We start from the raw sequence: 23,918 nt of genomic DNA, 5'->3' as shown, positions 1-23,918 counted from the left end.
GAGAACGCCGCTTTACACAAATGAGCCAGCGAATGGACTTTAAGGAATCACGAAAAGTTACTATAAAACGAAGGCTGTGGTGTTAAGGAAAATATACAGGTATGCCAAAATATTTTTTTTTCTTTTTTTCATTTTATGGCATATTTTATATTTCTTAATAACCCCTCTAGTTTATGCATATTTGACGTCAGTGGTCTGAAATGACGTCATCGCTGAACATACTTTTTTAGTTTAGGCTCTCTCTCTCCAACCTAATTGTTACTGTCACCTGTCATCGTTGACGTTACCACCACAGGTAACCTAATTTCCGGACTGATCGCATGAGCGATAGGAAAAACCTGTAGTTCAAAGCCATTTTTAATCTGTGAAGTTTGTTGGTACTTGTATATGTTGAGCCACATCATATACTCCGTACCGAGAAAATAAACACCAATCGTTTGATATATCCTATAAATACATACATACATACAAAAAATAGGTCTATTTAAACTCGTTACGATAGAGATGGGACAAACTGAAAAACTAGTACAGCGCAACCAAAACACAGTTTGAGAAGTTGAGAGAAAAGCTTTATTGAGGCTCATCCAGCGGTTGTTACTTACACTGTCTGCAGTTGGAGGCAACCAGGAATACACACTAGAACACACATCAAACCAATTATGAAATACGTTTTATAAAGAGAAATCCTTCTGTCATATTATGAATTGCATTTCATCCTTTATCACAACAGCACCATATATATAGCGGTATATGCCTGAAATTATCTACATAGTTTAGGTAGTGTAATTCCGGCCGTCGTATATACACTAGTCCAGTACAGACCATAAATACAATAAGACATATATATTAACTTAGTCCTGACTTGACGCAACGCAGATGTGAAAAAACAAAATCCGTCTTGGATGTCTTCTCTGCTTTACTACAGATATTGCACATGTCCGTTACACTTCCCGAAATGACAGTCTAAGGTGCGGAGGTTAGGGGTCAGGGGTAAGGCATGACTAGTTATTCCCTTATTGTGTGACCGTCAACTTGGAGGTATAATAAATAATGTGGTTTATATTCACAAAGGACGAAAAAAAGGAAACAAAAGTAACTCCTGAGAGTCCTTAATGGAGAAAGGCAGTTGGCATGGTCGAGAAAGCTGATGACTACCTCTCCCTCATGATATCTGAAACAACGAAAAGAGAACGATGTCACATGCGAAGCAGTTTTTACACCTGACAATTTAGCTGGTTTAGACAGTATGTATGAATGCTGGGGGGTTTAACGTCGCACTTGGCAATTTTTCAGTCATGACGACGAGTCATGAAGTGTGTGTACATATATCGTGTCTTCTTGTACCAAAGTGCTGACGTGGCCCACTTCCACGAAGCCCTCTTAAGGTTAAGAGCACATAACTACCATGACAACCAGCACGGTAGGCATTATGTCGCCATAGTAGTTACGCGCTCTTAACGCTAAGAGGGCTTGGTGCAAGTGGGCTCAGGCATGACAACAAACCCAGTCATATGATACTGACACTGGACGAACCAGTCCTGTTTCCTTGCTCTAACCTCTCAGTGCTGAGCGCCAAGCGAGGCAGCGGCAAGTACCATTTTTAAAGTCTTTGGTATGATACAACCCGGCGGTTTAGATAGTGCGCAAGGCTGTATGCACACGCAGAATAACAGTGCTGTGTCCTAAAATATTTGAGCTGTACAGACGTTAAATGACTTCCAGGTTCAGTTTGGCATCACATGGGGGCCGTGTAGTTCCACTGCGCCTGATCGTCCTGTCTTCCATTAAATTATGAGTATTTTTGTTATTGATATGCTATTCACTTGATTTTAGTCTTGAAAAGAGAACTGTTTGCAGACTGAAAACCCTTTTCTTTTCTTTACAACACAAAGGCTTTTGGGTGCCATTACATAGGGCACTCTGTTAGCAACAGATACATGTAAACAAATTCTGGTTAGTTTGTACAAAAATACCATTCTCGTGAAGCACAACAAATCAAATGTACATCTTGCTGAACAAGAGCAAATAGCTTCGTTCTGATCGCTTGCTATATGACATGTCAACTGACTATCGTCATACCTAAAAATCCTTTCTGTCGCATGCATATCACGAAATATACACACAAACTAAAAGAAACTTTAACGATTTCAAAGTGTCATGCAGAGTTATTTCCTGCATGCGGTCTGGATTCTGGATGGTAGCAGATCAAACTTCTGACCAGTTCTGACATGCATTAAACAAGAGGCAATATATACCCCGCATCACCAGTCTCATCATATTTAGGTATTGGAAACTGTTTTCAACATTTTCGTATTTTTTATCACACTAGCGATGGGACCTACCAGAAACCTGGTGAAGGGTTCTGAATGACAATCCATGTTAAATTTCTTTTATTCTTACATACTTTTATGACAATGATTGAACATGTACACATTTTGCTAATCAAAACTATTCTTGACATTTCATGCCTGTGCTAAAAAAAGAAAAAGAAAAAATACTGCAATTAACAGCACAGAAGTTTCACACGCAAATTCCACAAACACGGTGACTTTGTTGTAGGAGTTAATACACAAACCAATCTGTGTTTAAATCACACCAGAACTTTGTGAGTGAAGCTGGTCAGTTCTTCATGCCGGGCAATCAAGCACTGAAGATTACGGCTGTTCACCTGTTGCCTCTGAGTCCACGCAGCTTGGACTGGTCTTACTCGGCAGCCTCAGTCGCCTCTCCAGCCGACTGGCCCCAGGGAACATCCACATGCTGGATTTCAACCGGTGGAGGTTCCTTTGCCAACTCTTCAAACAGGTCCTTCCTCTCCACATAAGTCCTGTGGTCTGTATGACGCTCATACTTGCTGCATAGCGCAATCTTGGGCTGTCGTCAGCAATAGCAAAATAAATGAAGATAAACTTTTAAAATCACCTCATACCAAATCTTACCTGTTCAAAAGTTCGCTTCCTTTCTGCGAAAGACCTGCGGTTTAAACCTTGACCATATATTTCACCCAGAGCTGTTACACATGGCTGTAAAATTGACAAAACTCATATCTAAAATCAGGTACAAGTAGTTCATTACAGGTGTATTGCAAACCTTACAGGATCTTTATTTCCACTACATACAAGTAAAGGTGAATGATCACTGCTTACTCACCGGGGCACCTGTGTGCTTATCAGCCAAGCGATCGAAACTGAAAAGACAGGACACTTTGTTCTTACTCTTAGTATCCACACAATGGGTTGCATTTGTTCTTCAGTTATCTTAACAAGAGATCAGACTGCTCAATTCATACGGTTCAATGAAAAGTTTTAAACGTTGTAAAGACACTGTCAGCTGATGATTTACAAATAGTTCATTTCCATGTTTGACTCTTTACTTCAGAGGTATTTTAACATAATTGTAACTCTTTGCTTTTTGTAGAATTTGTAGGAACAGAACCTACAAAGATATGTTTAATAATATTTACCTTTCTGCTGACCGTGTTTCCATGATCAAATATACATTCGATACATGGTATAACAATCCATTATACCCTCTACTGTTATGCATAACTTTTGAGCAGAATTACCAAGAGGTGCAGTTAGGAAATTCCATTCACACTACTACAGGTGGTGACATGTAATCCTTATCATGCCTGAGCAACTGAGCATCCATCTAATCTGGACAGCTATGATAAATTGGAACTTCCATACAACATGATTTAGCAGGGTGGTAAAGGTGTAACCTTGTACTGTAATTTACGTTTTGCGAGACACAAAACTGCTTTCAACATTTTCACACTATGCACCCTCTCATGATGTCTATTTCGTAACAAACCAAGCACATCTTCATCATATATAAGCAATAACATCCTCTCATTTGGGACATCCTTTGAGCCTGTGGAATGCTGGTTTCCTGCAGAGTCTGAGCCAGTTCTTCAAATTACCCATACATGGTGCTCTATGCCAGCCAGTGGACTAAATGCAGAACAAACTACATGCATTTTACTGGCTTTCAGGTCCGACCAATCCAATGAAGAATCATGGGATTTAAATTTGAAATTTTTGAGAGTATAAAATGCTATCGAGCCTTCCACAAGGGTAAAAGTGGTAAGCTAGCGCCAAACCACTCTGACAATCCATAGCTTGGCTGACCCTTTTGTTACTGGCAAAAGAATGCATACTTTCAACTTCAATAAGAATTTTACCCAGCAAAATCGATTCTGGTGATAAATTATTCCATGTCCAAGAAACTATAAGGACTACACATACCGTATAGCTTGCACAAAACTTCTCTCTCAAATGTTGGAAACCAAAACTGAAACAAACAAACCATGCAAACTACAAGAAAACCACACTACAAAAGTGCAGAAGGAAATACACTTAGTTAACAACTTCACAAACTGTAATGTATCAGTAAAACAGACTGACTTCAGCTATTCAGTGTGACGACATTGAGACAAAGGCAAAACCGCTGACAGAAGAACAGAGTATCAACATTACAGCACAATATCAATCACATGCATTTTATACAAAAAAACCACTGAAAATAAAAACACTAAAAAAAAAATTTTAAATAAATTTTTAAAAAACACACAAAAAGACAATAAAACTGTGTAATCATTTTTCATGCAAAGTGCAAAAGCAAATGAAGTTAAAAACTAAATCCAACAGGTGCAAATGAGCACAATGACTAAGACAACTACTGCATGTAAAATTAAATTCATCTGAAACCTCCTCTCAAACAGAAATGTGTTTTACGTAAAATGGTTTTATGTTAAAATTTTCCAATTAATGAGATAACAGAAATAATGATTTGCTCCTGGTATATGAAAATTAGTCTCAGTTTAGAAAACCTTAGTCCATATATCCACAACATCACAATGCAATGTGTTTTTGTTCAAGGCAACAAATGCAACTTACGACTCGTCCACCTGTACACTGGACACTCCCTTTTTGCTGAAATACAGTCATGGGCTATGTTTCAGGTGGCTGAATATATGATTTGTTCTGTTAAGTAAGGTACTCTTACATCCAAATACTGGTTGACTTTAAACTAAAGACTGACTTTGTACAAACCCTTTCAATGATCATGAACTATTAGCATGGGAAGAGACTCATACTACAGGTAGAGTAAAGCAATAACAAAGGCCAGTGGTTCAAACTCCAACAGGATCACAATTCTCCAGGTGAACTATATTTTTTATTGCAAGAAAATAAAAACTATCATCAGTACAGCTGATGTTATACATGTAATTTGACAAACATTAACCTCTAACATTGAACTTTAAATAATTTCTCTGATCGTAAAACATAGCAGTACCAGAATACATGTGTAATACTCACCCTTTGTTCATCTGCCTAGCTCGCTCTTGTAATTCAATCATCTGAAGTTGAAAATATTGACAATGAATAAATACACTGTATATGAACATCAAATATTATAATTCTCAAATGAAGCAGTCTTTAATGGAAATGGTAATAGTATGTTAAATACAAATCTATGACAATACATGTCAATGATGAAACTGACATAAGTCTAAAATTCAAAGCTAAATTCTTGGCAGGCTGCAGTGGAAAAAGAAACAGATATATATTCCTGTCCCTTAGTAAATTGGGCTTCGTGAAACATTTTGTGCAAAACTGTGACAACTAGCAATTTTTCAACTTATACCCTCAGTGAACATAGGGCCTATGTTTGTTGGACATTACATGACCTACACTACAAAAAAAAGGCCCTACTCTATTGCTATTGTCGGGATTTTGATATAAAATTCATATTCATATTTTTTCTCAATGTTAACCAAAATGAACGAAACCTAAAACACCTTTCAGACTACTCACATCATACTGTTGGCGTTTAAACTGCTGTTCCAGATCATATTTGTCTCCCTCTAATTTGCGGATGAGGGCGTGAAGTTCCTTGGCCTTCTCTGTGAGGCGGTTGCTGTCGAGCCCCTCAACTTGCAGGACAGGGATTCTCTGGGCTAAGATGGCTCTCTTCTCCTCCTCAAGCTGCTCCTTAGACTTTTGGTAGATCTCACGGCCCATTGACATCTCCTTCTATGCAATAGGGGTAGCATTTAAAAAAAGGTCTTAAAAGATAGTTCCCTCTTGACCAGTATACGTACCATACTAACTGACAACCACAGCCAGTATTGCATTTCCAAATCCACTCGGCTTGCACCCAAGACTACTCACTTCAAACAGTTTGAGGACAGTTGGACAGACAAACGGACAGACAGGGAGACATTTCAAAATCGCTGGACAGCACACTGTACAGAGGGTTTGAACACTTCTCAGTAGGATGCCCTTAAAACTCTCAACTACTCCAGCACAATGAAAAACATACACGTAGACTGTATAGTTATTCACAGGCTGCTTCACATTTATTACAATTATTATTAAAATGGACTTGATAAATTTGAAAAAATTCAACTAATGAATTAAGATTTTAGGACAAACATGGAATGAAAATTAGATAAATTAACTCAACAAACTGGGGAATGTTAAGAGTGAAACAAATATATTAGTTTAAACTTTTTTTTTTTGACTTTTCATAAATTTTTGTTTGTACATGTATACCTATCAAATAAAAGCCTTCAAAGTCAAAGAAATAACAATCATCAATTCCGTTCAGAGACTGACTCTGTCACATTTTTTAAAGGCAAGTGATTTTCTATCTAACAGTATTTCTTGTGTTCCATATGCATTGTAGCCATTGACAGCCATTTTAGTAAAGTTGGAGGTTTATGATAGGCGACTGGTAAACTTGGGTGTGCCATGAAGAGAGCAACACAAGCGAGTTGTCATTACATTTGGTCATACCAGTTCAATGAGGGAATCTGTTCTGTATCATTTACTCCTAAGTCAATACTTATTATGTCGTTAACAAGTTTACCTTGAGAGCCTTTCTCACATTCCAGAGCACAACGGAATGGTATCATAGCCAATGAACGCAATGGATCTCTCCGCAAAATCCAATGGAAATATTCATTGGGTACAATGGCTATGAATCCATTTTTACTCTATCCGCTGCTTGGAAAAATGAGAGGCTGGGCCATCCATTTATCCTGATTTAGGTATTTTACTGACATGGTATTAAACGGACAGGATTTGGTCGGAGTTATCTGAAAAAGATTGCTTCATTTATTACTGAATTCAATACCACACAATGACTGCGATTTCCACGCAGGCGCCGCAAAGCATCGCAGTAAGTGCAGTGTGATAAACTTCCAGTGGAAATTTACGCAATAATTACTTCAATTATATCACTTAAGGTAGCTTGTGTTCAATAAAACTGGGGCATTGCACATACTTTTGAGAAAAATTATATCAAACTCAACAAATCTTTAGTAAAATGTTAGATATTAATTGCTGAGCAATGCCACGGAGCATGTAGTTGAAGCGCAGCAAAGTATTTGTATACTGGAATAAAGACGTGTACATGGTTACAGTCACCATTTTCAGTTATACATTGTACAGGATTTAATGTTTCAGTAGATTATCATGTTCATTGTTAATTAATTATCTTCAAGAGTTAGCATAATCTTGTTAAGCCTGCAGTTTTATTAATCAGAATCATTTTGGGTGTTTTTATATACGCCTTAAGTGTTTGTTTGTGTATTCGCATTTTGCCAGCTCATAACCATCGCAAACGCTATGTGCACAAAGACATAAGGCCTGATTGGCATGTCACCACTAACACATCTGGTAAAAAAATTGGTAGGTTTACAGCAAGACAAGTTGCTATTTCCTCCCAAAATGAAAGGAGCTTCCTCAAGAAACAACATGAAAGACTGATTATGGCTTTACACTACTTCACTTGTACATACCAGAAGTATTGCGACGAAAACATGATAAAACAGGGAAACAATGGCTTTCGAAACAGATACATTTGCACGAACTAAATGTAGCTCTTTATGCAAACAGTAAATCTGAAGCAATTTTCTTAAACCTTAATAACTAAGAATTAAAGATACTATATGTATATATACTTTTTGTCTAGTGATACAATTTAATTGTGCCAATCAAGCCATTTGTTACATATGTGCATACATGTCCATGCAGATGGGTTCATAGTTCAATCAAAGGCAGCTTTGAGGGGAAGGCATGACATGGGACTAAATGCTAGTCAATTCTTAAACTTGCTGAAAGAAACTTGTGTGAAGTATCAAAACAATACAGAAGTCAGTAAAAGGTCAGTGTAAGACAAACCAAACACTAATTTTACAGTCACACAAATTAATCAGCTGTTTTTAAAATACAAAACAGACAGTAAAGGAACGTATCCATAAACATCTGAAGGCAATGATTTACCCACTTAGAGTATTTCTTTGTCAAAATAAACAAAGTGAGAAATTAAAGCTTTTATGATCTTACCATCATATTTTCACTTTTTCAATTAGTCCAATGTTCACATATGTACAGTATACATACAGAGAACGCAACCATTAACCAAAACTATACAAGAAAGGCAAAGAGCAACTGAAATGAAAGGTAATGACACGAACCGGGGCCTGGCTGACTGATCCATCTCCTTTCTTTGTGATGACATAGTTGGGTTTTTTGGGCTTAAGTCTCTCCTCAGCCGCCTGCCTTTTCCTCTCTCTCTCTTCTTTCCTCTCCCTCTCCTCCTCAGCCTTCTTCTTCCTCCTCTCTTCCTGAAACAGTAACAAAACATTCAGTTGTAACCTTTATCTATTCATTAATGTCAACTTGGTCCATTCACTTTACTCTTACCTTTGTCCTTTCACTACTCTCACATTTGTACAATCACTACTGTCATGTTTCTACTACTGTTGCATTTGTACATTCACTTTACTGTCACCTTCGTCCATCCAATATTTCCATGTTTGTCCATCCACTGCTGTCTCCTTTGTACTATTGTCAATTTCGTCCACCAACTTCGATCACACCTGAGTGTCCACTACTGTCAAACTTGTTCATCCAATACTTAAAAGCTAAAGCTTTGGTCAAACTTGGAAGGTTTCTCCAGGCAGAAGCTGCCACAAAACCTAGTACAACTGTGCAGTAGTCCTTGATCAACTGACCTCTTCTGCCCTCCTCCTAGCATCTTCCTGTGCCCGGAGCTCAGCAGTGCGCTTCTCTTCTTCTTCACGTTCCTTCAGGCGCTGAGCCTGCAATATAAATCAGGTGATGTCTTCATTTTAATTGTAAAGTCTCAACTTCTACCCATAGCTCATCCGATTGTGATTATGCCAAGTTTGTGATTCTTATATTGTTGCTTGTTTATTTATTTATTTATATATTTATTTATTTCTGGGACTGGACCACCTGTAAATCATGTTTACACATTTTACCCTAACCCTTTGAGAGCTCAGACTATATAGAAATCTGTATGTGAATCTATATTTATGTAATGACATCATACCCAAACATTTCTGTCACACCATATATGATCGGTGCCATATGCCATACTCCAAATTATTTCACTTACACATGCACTTACTTCACTTACACGACGGCGAGTATTGTGAAGGGAGGAAACTGGACAGCGTATGGGGGAAATCCATGTCCATCTGCAGGTTCCTGGCAGAGCTTTCCATGTACGACCAGAGAACACGCCAGCAAGAGCTAGACTTGAACACATTGGTCTGGCACTCCTGGGTGATTGTGCATGTACATAATGAGATACCCTAATATTTCGGATATTACACCTGATCTGAACTATGTCTACCCTATCCTCTTTGAGGTCAAAACATAAAATACGGTGAGAAATGAATGAGCTGGTTCATTTATTTGGATCTTACCCGCCTCTCTCTCAAAGCCTGGATGTCAGCCTGTTCCCTTTCTCTCTCCTCTTTACGCATCTCTTCATACTCTGCCATTTCTTGTGCCTGCTTCTCTGCTCGTGCCTTCTTGGCTTCCTGCATGGAAACATTCAAAACATCAGTAAGATGTTTGTACACTACCGCAGTTTTGTGAGCAGAGGTGTCACTTCACTGAGATGCCACAGCAACTGTTGGCTTCAAATTATGATAAAGATTATTTCTGTGTGCAATGAAAGCTGTCTTACTAAAACCTTTATACCTGAAGACATAACGAATGACATATTGAAAATGAAAGTAAATGAACTTTAATTAAATCCCAATAATGAACCCACTTGCAAATTACCAGTTCACCTGCCTCACTACTAGGAAGACATTGACCTAATTCTGAATTTTCTTTTAAGCTTTGACCTGTAAAAATACACTTGCAGAAGCGCAGAAAGGCCTTAAAATTTTGATGCAAACATATAAGCGTTTCTTCTAAGGAATTAATCAAACAGCACAAAAAAATAACAATTGGTCTGGTAGGGTGGATGAATGAATCATAATTAAGCAGAGTGTGTCACTAGAGTTTATCTTCTGGCCACATTTGACTACTAAAACTATTACACTTATATATATGTGTAATTAGAGTTTAACCTTACATTTCATGGTTCACAGAGAGGCACCATACATTTAGTCACCTGTAGACTGGTACAGCCTGACTGGAACCATGACAAAGGGCATTTTTCCAGGTAAAACAGAGTAGCTATTAATGTGTATGTATGGGCATTCAGAATTCTCATTTTTGGTGTTTCTAATGTTATTATTTCACAATAAAATATGTTACCTCCATTCTCCTCCTCCCTTCATCTTCATCATGTCTACAAAGAAGAAATGTAGTCCAAGATGATTACATATGCAACAGAATAGTGGAACAGACATCATATCCTAGGTATCAAATGCTTCTCTCAAACATGCCTTCTCTGCTCGTGAAGTAGCCTAGTCAAACTTCCTGCAAGAGAAACTAATTTATACTGAATTTCCATTTAATCTTTAAAGAATACAATTAATATTAATCTTTCACTGTCTAATAACAAAACATACTTTAAATTAGTCATGAAATGTTCAATATATAACTTGACATTTATCTTCACACAAACTAAAATGAGTTAATAAATGGATTTCACTTGTTGATATCCAGATGGCAATTCTTGGACATCACACTGCTCAGAAAAAAGCTAGCAGAAAAAGGACATAGCAAGCCAACTATCACACATCAAAAAACTTTTTATCTTGTGTAAGGCTGGAAATCATTCATGCTTCTTGACTCACAAAGGAATGGATCAGCCAATGCTTAGAATGTCACCCTATTTGCATGTGTCTTATCACACACAAGTATTCTTTATGCCATAACCCAACCAGGTAGTCTATCTGGTTTGATACTCTTGAACTACCTTCTAGGTACTGTTACTATATATTCACAGCATACTCACACTCCACTAACATCTGGTCATCTGATAATCTACCAGTACTTCAACTGCAATTGGTAACCTTTCAAACTAATCATTGACAAATTCTATAATTTAGGAAAAATGAAGCCACAGCCATGCTGAAAAGAAACTTTTTTCTATAAAACTATGAAAGAAATCATACAAATTTTAGAAGATCTACTATGAAATTGCAAGTTACAACAGGTTTCAGCACTACATGCTTGCATCACATGCAATATCTTGCTAACTTAATGAACAACCAGAGACCTACATCATATTTAATTTCCTTCAGCATACAACAAGGTAAGAAATAATACACCACACCAGGATGGAGATAAAATCAAACTCAAGGGTACACACAGAAGAAAATAATGAAGCCGAAACTTAGTTGAGGTGTCTTACGTACTTGGCTGCAGACGGTTTAATTTCCTCAGTCCTAATATAGGGAAAAGTAAACAAAAAGGGCTGGGAGAATTAGTCACAGGTGAATACAGGTGGTTACTTAAAGGGAATACACTCAGGCCACAAATCACCTGGAAATACCAGGTTACTTCTCTGTTAGTCCAGTCTTATGTCAGCCAATTCACACAATCTTTCTACAGGTACATGTAGTTTAGGCTTCTGACTCACTACACATAAAAAAATAGTCTGTCAAGTTTAACAGAAAGTCTGTTGTCTGAGTAATGGCAGATTGTGTTATGTTTATTATAACATAATATCCCATTCATCTAATGGAATCTCAATGTGTTTATATTTAACAGAACAGTCTGCTGCAAGAAGAATGCAATGTATAGCACAAATAGTCTATCTGTGCCTCAGTTTCGCACCTTAAATAGTCATGAATGAAATCACTTACAGTAACCAAAACAAGATCTTTCAGAGAAATGACCACGTATTCTTTGAGTAGAAAATGTTGAAAGAAAAGCAATGATTAGAGATGGTAATCTTGCTAAAACAATTCTGGGGCCGGTTTCTGACTTAGCTAAGTAAGCCCTTAACCAACATGACGATGTATGTGGTAGAGCTATAAAGTACACTTAGTTAAGGGCCACTTAACACAAAGTATGCTTCATAAAACCAGACCTTGGTCAAATATTTCCTTGTATGGAATAGTTGACATCTGTGTCATGCAGTACTGCATTTCATCTGTCAGCTTTTAGGGCTCTTCCGTCAGTATAACGTCACAAACGTAAAGTCAAATATTGCCTTAAGAGACTGAGGTTCAGCTAGATGTCTTTTACACTTGAAAGTTTCAGTCAACAACATTCTACAAGCCACTTTTTACCAGTAGCGCAACACAAAACTAAGGATATAAATCTTGGACAGGGAAGACATGGAGTCAAATTTCAGTTAAAGGATAACTGATAAGAAGTAATTATTTTCAGGTTAAATCAAAATAGTAGTAGAAGCATTGAGTTATACATATACTATATAGGTAATGACAGTTTAGTATTACAGTTAGGTAACCAATCAACAGGTGATGATAACACTATTAATAATTTCTACAGATACAAGTGAAAATAAGTTAAGGTGAAACACAAAATCAAGGCCAGGATAAGACAACATGAAAATTTTCTGACATAGTATACATTATTACTCAGAAAATCACACCACATAACACCGCATGACTGCAATGCTTTACTTCCAGGATGCATTACTTATCAAAATGAAATGATTAAAAGATTACCATTAACTGACATGTTTAGACGTCACAATCAGACATGCAGTCTGGTTCAATATTAATAAAAAAGAAACAATTGAAATGAAATGAGTTAAAGACATCATCCCACATTCTACAGTATATATAATAATGTTCTTATTTTCAGTCAGTCTGAGATTTAATGAGCCTTTGATATGAAAAAATCCTAATGATTGGATTAAGTTTGTTCATGCTTAACTTAAACACAAATTATGAGAGATTTTGGCGACACTTACACTGTACATGACTGACATGGATGCAGTCAAGTAGAAAGCTACAGCTTTCGTTACTATGACAGATAAATGCAGAATTAGGCTGTGGAAGGTACATGTACCTGTAGATACTGTTGTTACCAGAATTACCAGCACACTTTACAACAATCCCACACACACACAAGCTGAGTTACATGAACAGGACCAGATTTCTCACAGAAAACTCAGTTCAAACTACAAAAGATTTAGACCTTTATTCTGGTCTTGGTTCCATTCAAGCACTATCTGACATAAATTTTCTTCTGGAAACCTCGCTCAAAATATTTTAGCAGGGATTATTACTTTGTGGTCTCCGCTCATAACATAATAACATGTAACTCTGCAGAATGACTTAGCATGTCAGACTACACAGTTTTGCTTTTTCACCTTTTCTTTTTTTATTCTTCATATTACAATATGTAATATTGAGTCTTTCCAGGAAATCTGGCCTGATACTGACAAGGGGAGGTAAGCATAGCGTTGTGAGCGAGAGAGCAGGACTTACGCTGGTGCCGCTGGTGCTGGGGCCGAGGGGGCTTCCTCCCTGGGGGAGTAAAGTCCAGTAGTAATTATGAGAGCAGCCACTTAGTAAATACAGTATTAGTATTAATGACCATAGTCGTTGCTGTTTTCATTAAGCGTACATCAGCTGCTGCATAGATCGCACTTGAGTTAATTATCATGGAACATCAATAGATATATAGTGTCAATTAACACACCATATATGGGACATAAATACATGTACATATTAAAGCAGAAGATTTTTGTTAGCGACCAATATGCGCATTGCAAGGGAAGCTGGTCCATGTTTTTAACTGTTATTTAAAAAAATCAGTTTTGAGGGACATTTCTGAAATTGAATAAAGGGCTTTACCGATATTTACACATACACTTTTTAAAATTTCAAAATTCATCACTATTTATGAAACAAATAAAACATTTACAACCAAGATCAAACAGACCAAAACACCACACATAACAAATAATTTCTTCATTTTTTTTTAAACAGATTCTGACATACATTAAATGGACAAAACATCCCCTATGATATACAGATACTCAGATACAGTACATGTAAACCAAGTCAGTAAAAACAAAGTATATTTGACCTGAAGATATTGTCTCTTGTCAAGGGAGAATTTCATTTACTGGATGTGTCAGGCCACACTGAATATGCAGACATGATCACTATATACAGATACATACATGTAAACACATAAACAGGACATAGGAAGGAGTTGGTATATTCCTATAGCTGCACATGTATGGGTTAGGATTTTATTGGCATGTACCTGGCCATAGTTGTACAGTGTTGTTATTAGTGGGTAACAGGTTCTCCAAATCTGCCAGAATCATAACGATAAAATAATTCACCTGCCAATTAAGTTTTGAGCTACCGATCATATTGTGTTTACTTTAAAGTTTATAACCTATTTTTGTTTTGTTTTGTTTTCCAGGCAATCTCACACTAATGCAGATAATAAAGCTGTTCACTTCTTAAAGATTTTACTCATGTGAACCTCTTCAAACATCCATATTAATGCATATAATTAGCCTGTTCAGCTCTACTTGAAGACTCATCCTGAGAAATGCTTTTTTTCCATATGTTTCTGTTTAAACAGCAAGGACCACAGTCTTATAGGCATGGGTTTCACCACTGGTTAGTAGAGACAAGCACCTGTCAGGTGATAATCAACTGACATCAAAAGTCTTTGTACCCCTACATGTAGCTGTATCAGAAAAAAAAAAAAAAAAAAAAAAAAAAGATGGCTACTCCTTCTTCTAAGGTAACAGGAGAATGAATTTACCGATGGAAGTTGTAGACAAGTTTTGATAATGTGTGCAATGCTGCACCAAAGTCATATAATACGTCTATACAGTTGTTTCAATTTACGGTACCCTATATTACAAATTGTCCAATACTGCTTGTAAGGGGCACTACAGTTTTTGCTGCATATATTTCTGTCCAAATAAACTCCTCAGCAGCAACACTTTTAAGTGCATAACATGACAGCATTACAACACACAACAGTTGTAATTACGGTCAGGTCAAAAAGAAGCAATGACGTAGGATGGTGGTGATGTTCAGTGTTATTTAGAAGATATGTGCAAAAATGCATATAAATGTTGCCAAACCAGTTGTTTCTGTTTCATACATGTATAAAACTTGCGGTTACTGAAGTATGACACAGTTAGAGGAACAATTCAATAAACAAAAACAGACAAGAAACGAACAACATGCAACAAGAAGATCAATATAGATATGAGATCAATTCCATGTATCAATCCCACCTGGCCATCATATATCATCTCTACCATGAAACAAACAATGTCATGTAAACTTCCTCAACAAAACATACAACATACTATGCGTGTACATATAACATAAACTTTTGTTCCTGTCAGAGGAACTACTAGTAAACACTCCCACTGACTCAGAATGTCACCTTATACACAGCAGATTAATAGCCTGTAAGAAAAGTACTTAGATGCCATCTGAGGAAAAGACAAACACGTTTTAACGACTGTCCTACAAAAAAAGTGAGAAATTAAATACAAGAAATTCCAGTAGTTAGGCGCCATCGTCATCACCTGAAAACATCTCACACTCATGTTTAACAACACAAGTGTCAGATGTGGTGTGTTTCAGGGACAGACCTGCAATATTACAATACAGACAGGAAGCCTGAAAACAGGATTTATGCAGACAGAACACTTCAAACTGGCAGAGAATGCTAAAAGAAGTACATAATAATCTAATAAAACAAAGACATGGGGGGGGGGGAGAGAAAACTAATAATTTGGCAGTGAGGGTGGGTATATAGCTTGCAAACTGCATGACATTTTTCTTAACATTTCAATATGGAGAGCCTTTATAAACACAGCTCATGTCACCCCAATTAATTGTCAACAAAAATGTATAAATATTTGTGCTATAACTAAATTAAGGACTAACACAGACCTTCCAGCTTGGCATGTATACATGTGCAACTTAATTTCACAATCAGCCCTATGGGTTACTTCAGATTGTTTCTGTGCATAACAGCTTTCTATAAAATTTTCATTAATGATATATCCATGATAACTTTGCTTCAGATCTAACGATGTTAGGCTGAAACGTATTATGACCTGATACTTATAAGTTTTGCTTATAAGTATAAGCTTATAAGTTGTTTCTCTTCTCCCTATCATGATCTATCAGTTCAGAGCAGACAGTCTGCACTTCCAGACTAAGAGCCAAGACAACCCTCCACTTGTAGATTCAGTCTAACCCTTTCTACAGGTTTGTGGGTGATGTTTTAAATAAGCACCACAGTAACAAGTACAGCTAATGAAATACAAGCTGCTACAGCCACAAAGGACAGTGTAGGGGAGGTCACTCTGGTAAAGTTCTAAGATGGCTACACTGGACTATATACGCATTACAAGCTTCTGAATTTTGTCACATTTATCCTTTATCCTACCTCCTCTATGGTCACAAATATTGTCTGTTATCAGATTTAAGGCAAACAGGATACTCTGCCAGACCATGCAAGTATCCAGGAGTTTAACTTAAGCATTATAACAATCTGATCTTAGTGACTGCTTAGAGAAGCTTGTAATTTGTAGGAATCTAACAAAGGTTAGAGCACAGTCGCCAAATAACTTGTGCCACTTACTGATCACCAGTTGCTTCCCTTGATGCAAAAGAGAAAGGCATTATGAGCACAAATATAGCAGATAGCACAGACAATTGAAGCTGTATATCATTAATGAACAGAACATGTAAAGCTGTACAACTACACACAAGAAGCAATATTTATTAGACAAACCATTAACTTTGTATCTTTGAAAAACAAAAAGCAGCTATCAAGCCACCTGAGATGTTTCCAACTTGTTTTAACTCTTACTGAAACATTAACTTCACAGTTTTACGAAAACAGTTAACAGAAACTGGACAATTCACTTAACACAATAAGCTACAAATAATCCATTTATTATGACTGAGTCAGACATGTGTAAATTAAGAAAAAAAAATATAGCACACTTGTTCAATCCTGGGAAAAGAATCCTTAGGAGGGAAATTTCATACAGAGTGCAGAGATTTCAGTTTGTACATGTAAGTCTAACTTCTATATAATGGGTTAGATGGGGTAAGCATATGTTATGGTCATCAGGTGGGGCACATCTTGCCTTTGTGTCAAATTAATATTCAAAAGAATGGGAGTTGTGTAGTTGACAGTGAAATGAGGGGGTGGTGAAGTGTATATGATCTATTCACACTGGTGACTAAACTATAGAACTCTGGCATATTGATCTATTACACACTTTATTTATACACTCACTTAAAAGACAGTGTGTTGCTCAAAACACAGCTGATGCTTGAGAATTTATGAATGCAGTGCTTAAAGTATAACATGTAACACTTATTCAATAATAATAATCGTCTCCTACACGCTATTTCATGTAACACTTGTACACACAATTCTGCAAATGTTAATTTATGCAGTCAAAACTCAAACACCTTAAGCATAAGTAATGGGGAGCAACACTTGATTTTTAAGTGAGTGTAATTATGATATTCTACACACTTACTGCTCTGCTGGTGCTTCCCTATTGCAGAGATATAAAAACAGTTAACAACATAAGCAAGAATTTTGTGAAAATTTTATGTAAGTAGTCATTTTTTTCTTTTACAGGTTTTAAACATCCTATATGGATTATTACATATCATGATACTTACACATGAAACTTTGTAAAGTTGGCAATTTTTTCCACAGATTTTCAGAGATGGTGTAAATCTTTTTTCTTTCCTGTATGGGTGTTGTTTTTTTTAGATATGATGCATTTTAACTCAACATACATAACATTTACAAAACAGATTAACAGAGAAATGCTGAAATATCGAGCCAATGTGAGACTTTCATTTCATTATCATTAGCTCAAGTGATGACAATACAGATGAAAATGTATTACCAAGTCTCTTGATCACAAACCATGAGGACACTGTTTATACTTTCTAGCTTTTTTCAAATCACAGGAATATCATGACATAAGATAGGTGAGGGCCATCCAAATTACATGTAGCACTGTGTTTTTACAGTTATCAGTTGGGTTCTTCAAAACTACATGCAGTGCTGTTCTTCTTTTAACAAAAGATCAGCACAGGGTTCTTCCAAGTTCTTCCAAGTGCAGTACTGGTTTTACAAAGGATCAATGGGGTTCAATCAAGTCACAATTTCATAACTTAGCAGAGAATCAGTGGATTTTCTTCAAACTACATGTACCACTCGTTTTACAAAGGATAAGTGAGGTTCTTTTAAACAACAGCAGACCAGTTTATTCAGGATCAGTGCGGATTTTCTAAGCTACATGATTTAACAAAGGATCAGTCGGGTTCTTTCACTCAACATTAGAACATCTTTTTAGAGGAACAGTGGGGTTCTTCCAAACTACATGTAGTACTCCTTTCTCTATCCTTAACACACATACTTTGGTTACTAATTAACCCTGATCTAGAAAAGAGCATTACTTAAAGACATGAGACCAGCACAGGTGCATGTATGATTATTACAAATGACAACTCTGTTACAGTCTTAGTGGAACTGGCGAAGTGCCACACTACAGGATGGGCACAGAGTTCTCTATAGGTTATGAGAAGAGAGGGGTGGAGCGTATGCCGGTTACTGGCACATTTAGAACAGAGGTTGATCTGGACTTTTGTGTTTCTTACACAGAGACACATATAAGAGTTTTCTCTGGATTAAAAAGCACTGAGTTCAAATCAGCCCATGAGTCATCATGGAGAGTGTATAGATCTACAAATGCAGTCACACCATTCCAGCTTAACTTACTGTTCTACTGGGGCCTCGGACTCCCTGAATATAAAACATAGTGTATAAAAACAACGCTGAAGGGTGACTGGCGTTTATTTACAAGCAGAAACATTTTCTATCATTATTTTCATTATATCATTATTATGGTATCGTTCACTTCCAACCGGGTTAAATGTTCTCTATCCCGCATACTTGTAGCAGGGAAACACATATCCTTGCTTGTATTATACATGGAGAAAAATATGAAGGTTGCTGTATTCTGATACATGAACCTTAAAAATTAACTTCCTTTTTATTATAAACTAATTTAATTTAAAATGTAATACTCACTCTTGCCCCTGAACACCACTACTTCTGAACATAATAAACGAACGTGAAACGAACATGTCTGTCTTGTGTATTAAAGAAACGAATACTCTTAACTGCAGTCACAACTCCTCTCATTAAAGGATTATGTACAGTATTAGTCGGACAGTGGCTCCATTCAATGGAAAGATATTTGCAAAGGTATAATCTACATGTATTTATAAGTGACATTTTTGATCTGTTTCATATTCAGTGGGCTTAAAAATAACACTGTCTAGCACAAGAGAATTATTGTATCAATACCAACGTATCAGTGCTACACTGTATCTCTGACATGAAACATGAATATAATTGCTGCTCAGGCCAACACTGCACATGTTTATAATACCATCCAGGCCAGACCATCAAAGGTAAGTTTAAAGACTTTGTCATCGCACAATCACATTACAGTTGACGCTTTGTTAATACATCTGTAATTTCACAATTTTGAAACTTCTTTTCTCTTTACTTTATCAAAAGAAAACATTTACATATTTTCACAACACATTCAAATAGATTGTAAAACAAAGTATGAATAAATATTGATCAACATGGTCATATTATTGGGGTCATAAAAAAACACTCACATACACTTTCTACGATTTATGATCCGATTTTGTGTATCTTTATTATGAAAATTCTTTAAAAATCAAAACTATTTGACTTACGTTGCTTGCTGTTCGTCGTCAGACATTGTGGCGGTTATCTACAGTTACAAACTGAAAAACAAAAACACGATATCAATTAAGCGGCACACTTCAAATAAGAAATCAGAACTTTTAAGACTAAAATAATAACAATAACAAAACGTTGCTGATTTTACGGTGGTGCCTTTGATGTTGACCCACTTATCCAGCTGTTCAATGTGAAACACAGGTTTTCAATGAAACTTACGTCATATCCTCTACGACATGTCAAAAATGGCACAATAAACTTTACAACTCCATCATTAACTTGACACCTTTCCAAGAAAATGTTGATTTCTCTGTCCCTGATATATATCATATATATATATACGTCTCATTAACACAAGCATGCTATACAGGACCAGTTCAGCCTGAAATATCCTGGGACTCCTCATATATTAAATACATAACTTCATTATACTGCACACGATATATATGTTATTAATGTAAAATATTTAGATACATTTCATCTGTAACATAAACATTCAACAATAAATATACTTTGCAAAATGTACCAGCAAAATCTGTGTTCACAAAGCAAGTCATAGGAAATTTCTACTGAAGTGAATAAGTTTACACTGATATGCCGATTACAGCATCTACACACATATCACATGCCTACTAAGCAACCTACTAAGTAACCTTGAGAAGTTTGAGAATACTACACTGGCTTACACCGTATTACCTGTACATATATACCTGGGTCATGCTGATATATGAAAAGATTCTGACAGATGAAATCACTTTAGCAGAAAATATAATAATAAAATATCACTTTACAACAAAATGAAACAAGTTACAGAAAAAATGAATATACAGGAGAGGTTAAGACAATGAATTACCAAATAACAAGATTTCCTACCTAAAAGCTGCAAAGAAAAATGGCGTCCAGAAAGAAAAGGCTGACGGAATGTCCGAAGGAGGAAAATATAGCTACAAGAAGATGCAGGAATGAGCAGCAGGGAAGATCAGCCAAGGCTGTGTCCTACACAGAGAAACAAATCAGCCCAAACTGGACACGCCCAAAGTCTGCTTCCCCATGGAGGGGAAAGGTCTTCTGAGCTACAATATGAGGGGCAGTTCGAAAAAAAGAGAAAGCCTTCTACCACAAGAAGTCCTGTTTTTAGTCTCAAAATTTCAGTTTTTGAAGAAAACACTTGCTTCCAAGCATACAAAAAGGAAATATATAAATTTGTTACCTGTGTTCTGACAGTTATACCACTGCCTGTCTCCCCTACTGGTGTGTCTGCGGCAGTGGACCTGGCCGGCATGTGTTTAGGAGGGAGGGGGGAGTAGAAGCCTGAAGAAGCTACATGTGTGCTAGGTGTACCATGCTGCCCCAGCCAGTTCCTTATATAGGCACCAGGGAAAATGATATCTCATTGCTTCTAACACTACAGCTGGTATTTATAGCTGCTAAAGCTTTTCAGCATTTAGGATAAGTCAGTTTGCTAATGCTCCCTCAAGTTGCCTTGCCAACCTGCAGACTTGTATGTACCATTTGATCTGCTGCTGTATCACATTCTGTAGGTCTCCATGGGTGGGTTATCTAACACTTCTACAACACTATATACTTACTCTAAGTTAGAGGGGATAGTGCATGGCTTAACAAACCAAGAGACTCCATGTCCAGCAATGCCATCAATACCAACATGTCAAGATAACATAATTATCTTTATCAGTTTTCAACCTACAGTATTTTTAGTCAAACATCAACGTATTTCCCTCTGGCAATCAGTGAGGCACTTAGCATAAACAAACTGCTATACATGTACTCTTACATTCATTTATACATTACATTTATGTAACATCGCATAGAGTGCTAACACATAAAAAAAATAAATAAATAAAAAAACAGACAGAAAATAGCAGGTCTTTGCACGTTTGCGTCTATGGCCACTCCCAAACATATGACTAAGAGCTGCCATATTAGCAAACAGTTGGAAGAACTATGATCCATAAGATAGGATAAACCATATGATAATTGTTGAATCACCATTTTCCCAACACTTACACAGTGTACCAAATCCAATGCTTGTCTTTTATTTGTACTTACAATGATCAAACAAATAACTGTCTGCAAAATAGGGCTAGAAATGATCTCAAAAATTACAATAGGTGTCCAACAAACTATAAACCATTAACATACTTATTTAAAAGTAATTCTGACAAAAACTTCTCAAGCAGTCTGAATTTCCGCATAACATGCAAAATATAGGCATTTAGTAAACCTATCATCTTGAAATATTAAGTACTATTACTTTGTAATCAACATTTTTGGAAACTTTTCACTTAACAAATACATTAATCAAAATTGTGACCAGAGACAAAAGCAAATGCTATTTTATCCTTCCAGATAACAGGTTATAATTTATATGATTTCACCTTGTTCAAATGATATACTGTCTGAACAGACAAGTCAACAACCAGACAATTGCCAAGACGAATGATACAAAACGTATATTGGAAGGTAACATTTTGTACCAGTTCCTGGCTTATATTTTTGATTCTTCTAAAAGGAGCCATCAATGTGATGTATCTTTAATACTTACAAAGCTGAAAGCCTGCAAATTCCTAAAGGAATGTTCGAAAGTCGGTAGAAGCCAAGTCTTCCTCAGGCACCCTCCGTCTTGTCCCGGTCGCGAGAGAAGATCACGTGACCATCTCTTCCGATTCTCATTGGCAGAAAGTTTTGGCGATACCAAGAGCTCCGTGATTCATTCATTGACGCATATAATGGTTTTCTGCATGTCGTGGCCAAAAACTTTGACAGCCTAATATGTTTCTCGTCATTTACGCAGAATACAACATAACATGTCTGCGTTCAGTGCAATTTTATTTATTCACCATAAGCTGTTGAATGTCGCTGTGTTTTGTGTGCAGATATACCTACCAACCCAATTGTATGATCGCCTGTATCATCGCGGGATACCAGTACATCAATTTAAACGTGTAGGCCTATATAGCCTATACATTTTTATGTGACGTTCGTGTATATTGTTTTGGACGAGAGAATTAGTGGTTCATATTTCAGCCGTCTCTTTGCAACCCGACATTTCCTGATGAGATTTCCGTTTTCATTTACGGGGGTCCAATCGAATGACTTTCCAGTAACAAAACATGAATTTCCCATTTGAGGTCAGGTGCATTTGATCCTAGAACATTGAGGTTCATACTAGACCTGGTTGTTGATACTAGAGTTTCGTTGTAAGCTGGTTGTTTGCAATCACGTGGATTCGATACAAGGACTTATAGGTTCATGCTCCGCGGTTGTTTGCAACCAGTCAGGTAGGTTTGGTCCAAGGACTTTTGGGTTAATACTCCGGTTGTCTCCTCGCATCAAGAAAGAACATGAGATTTCCATTTTAACTCACATGGATCACAACTTTCAGTAAAATAATCTGTTAATTTTAACAGAAAATCTGTTGTCTGAGTGATGCTGGAATATATTCTGCTATTGCAGCAGATTATTCTGTTAAATATAACACACATATTCTATTAATTCCACATAAAGATTATATTAGACTAATAGGATATTATGTTGAATATGACACATTATTGTGTTGTAATAACAGAATACATTCTAGTGTCGCTCAGACAACAACCTTTCTGTTAAAATGAACATGTTAAATTAAGCCAAAGGAATTTCACCTGTTAGCAGCCAGCGAGAGGAATATTCCGTGTCAGGTCTCGAGTAAGTGGGTAGGATCCAAGGACATTTATTGGTTTCCATCTGTTTGCAGTCACCCAGATCATACGATTTCCCATTCAGTTCATGTAGGTTTGATCCAAGGACTACTGGATTCATGCTCTAGTCTGCATGCAGACAGATTTACATGGGATGTTTAAATTCACAAGTCTGATCGAAGAACTGTTTACCACA

General features: G+C 36.7%; 1 protein-coding gene across 20 annotated transcripts; it reads right to left on the bottom strand.

The window, feature by feature from the left end:
- Positions 1–547: 547 nt before the first annotated feature.
- LOC135468911 (troponin T, skeletal muscle-like) lies at positions 548–22,686 on the bottom strand. Of its 20 annotated transcripts, none has more exons than XM_064747384.1 (16): positions 22,588–22,672; positions 20,018–20,068; positions 19,023–19,046; positions 17,764–17,781; positions 13,694–13,732; positions 11,645–11,674; positions 10,596–10,629; positions 9,749–9,865; positions 9,029–9,115; positions 8,489–8,638; positions 5,820–6,035; positions 5,322–5,362; positions 4,899–4,934; positions 3,151–3,187; positions 2,669–2,874; positions 548–1,171 (listed from the first exon to the last, which is right to left on the bottom strand). In XM_064747384.1, exons 2-15 carry the CDS (start codon positions 20,041–20,043, stop codon positions 2,704–2,706), a joined length of 1,026 nt encoding a protein of 341 aa, XP_064603454.1. In that variant the 5' UTR covers positions 20,044–20,068; positions 22,588–22,672; the 3' UTR covers positions 548–1,171; positions 2,669–2,703. The 20 variants fall into 20 exon arrangements, with proteins under 20 accessions (XP_064603454.1, XP_064603451.1, XP_064603453.1 ...); XM_064747381.1 differs by having other exon boundaries at positions 5,820–6,038; positions 22,588–22,667; XM_064747383.1 differs by lacking the exon at positions 22,588–22,672 and adding an exon at positions 20,898–20,969 and having other exon boundaries at positions 5,820–6,038.
- Between the last annotated feature and the right edge of the window lie 1,232 nt (positions 22,687–23,918).

The sequence above is a fragment of the Liolophura sinensis genome, chromosome 6 (genome assembly GCF_032854445.1).
Source record: "Liolophura sinensis isolate JHLJ2023 chromosome 6, CUHK_Ljap_v2, whole genome shotgun sequence".
In the NCBI taxonomy this organism is placed as follows: Eukaryota; Metazoa; Mollusca; class Polyplacophora; order Chitonida; family Chitonidae; genus Liolophura; species Liolophura sinensis.
This window is presented reverse-complemented; position numbering and strand designations above follow the sequence as displayed.

Bases quoted from the DNA above. Each gene is read 5' to 3' on its own strand.
- LOC135468911 (XM_064747381.1), bottom strand. From the start codon at position 20,043: ATGTCTGACGACGAACAGCAAGCAAC. The intron at 11,675-13,693 runs GTAAGTCCTGCT...TCCCTATATTAG, and splicing joins CCAGCACCAGCGGCACCAGC to GACTGAGGAAATTAAACCGT. The intron at 9,866-10,595 runs GTAACATATTTT...GTTTCCATGCAG, and splicing joins AAGGGAGGAGGAGAATGGAG to GAAGCCAAGAAGGCACGAGC.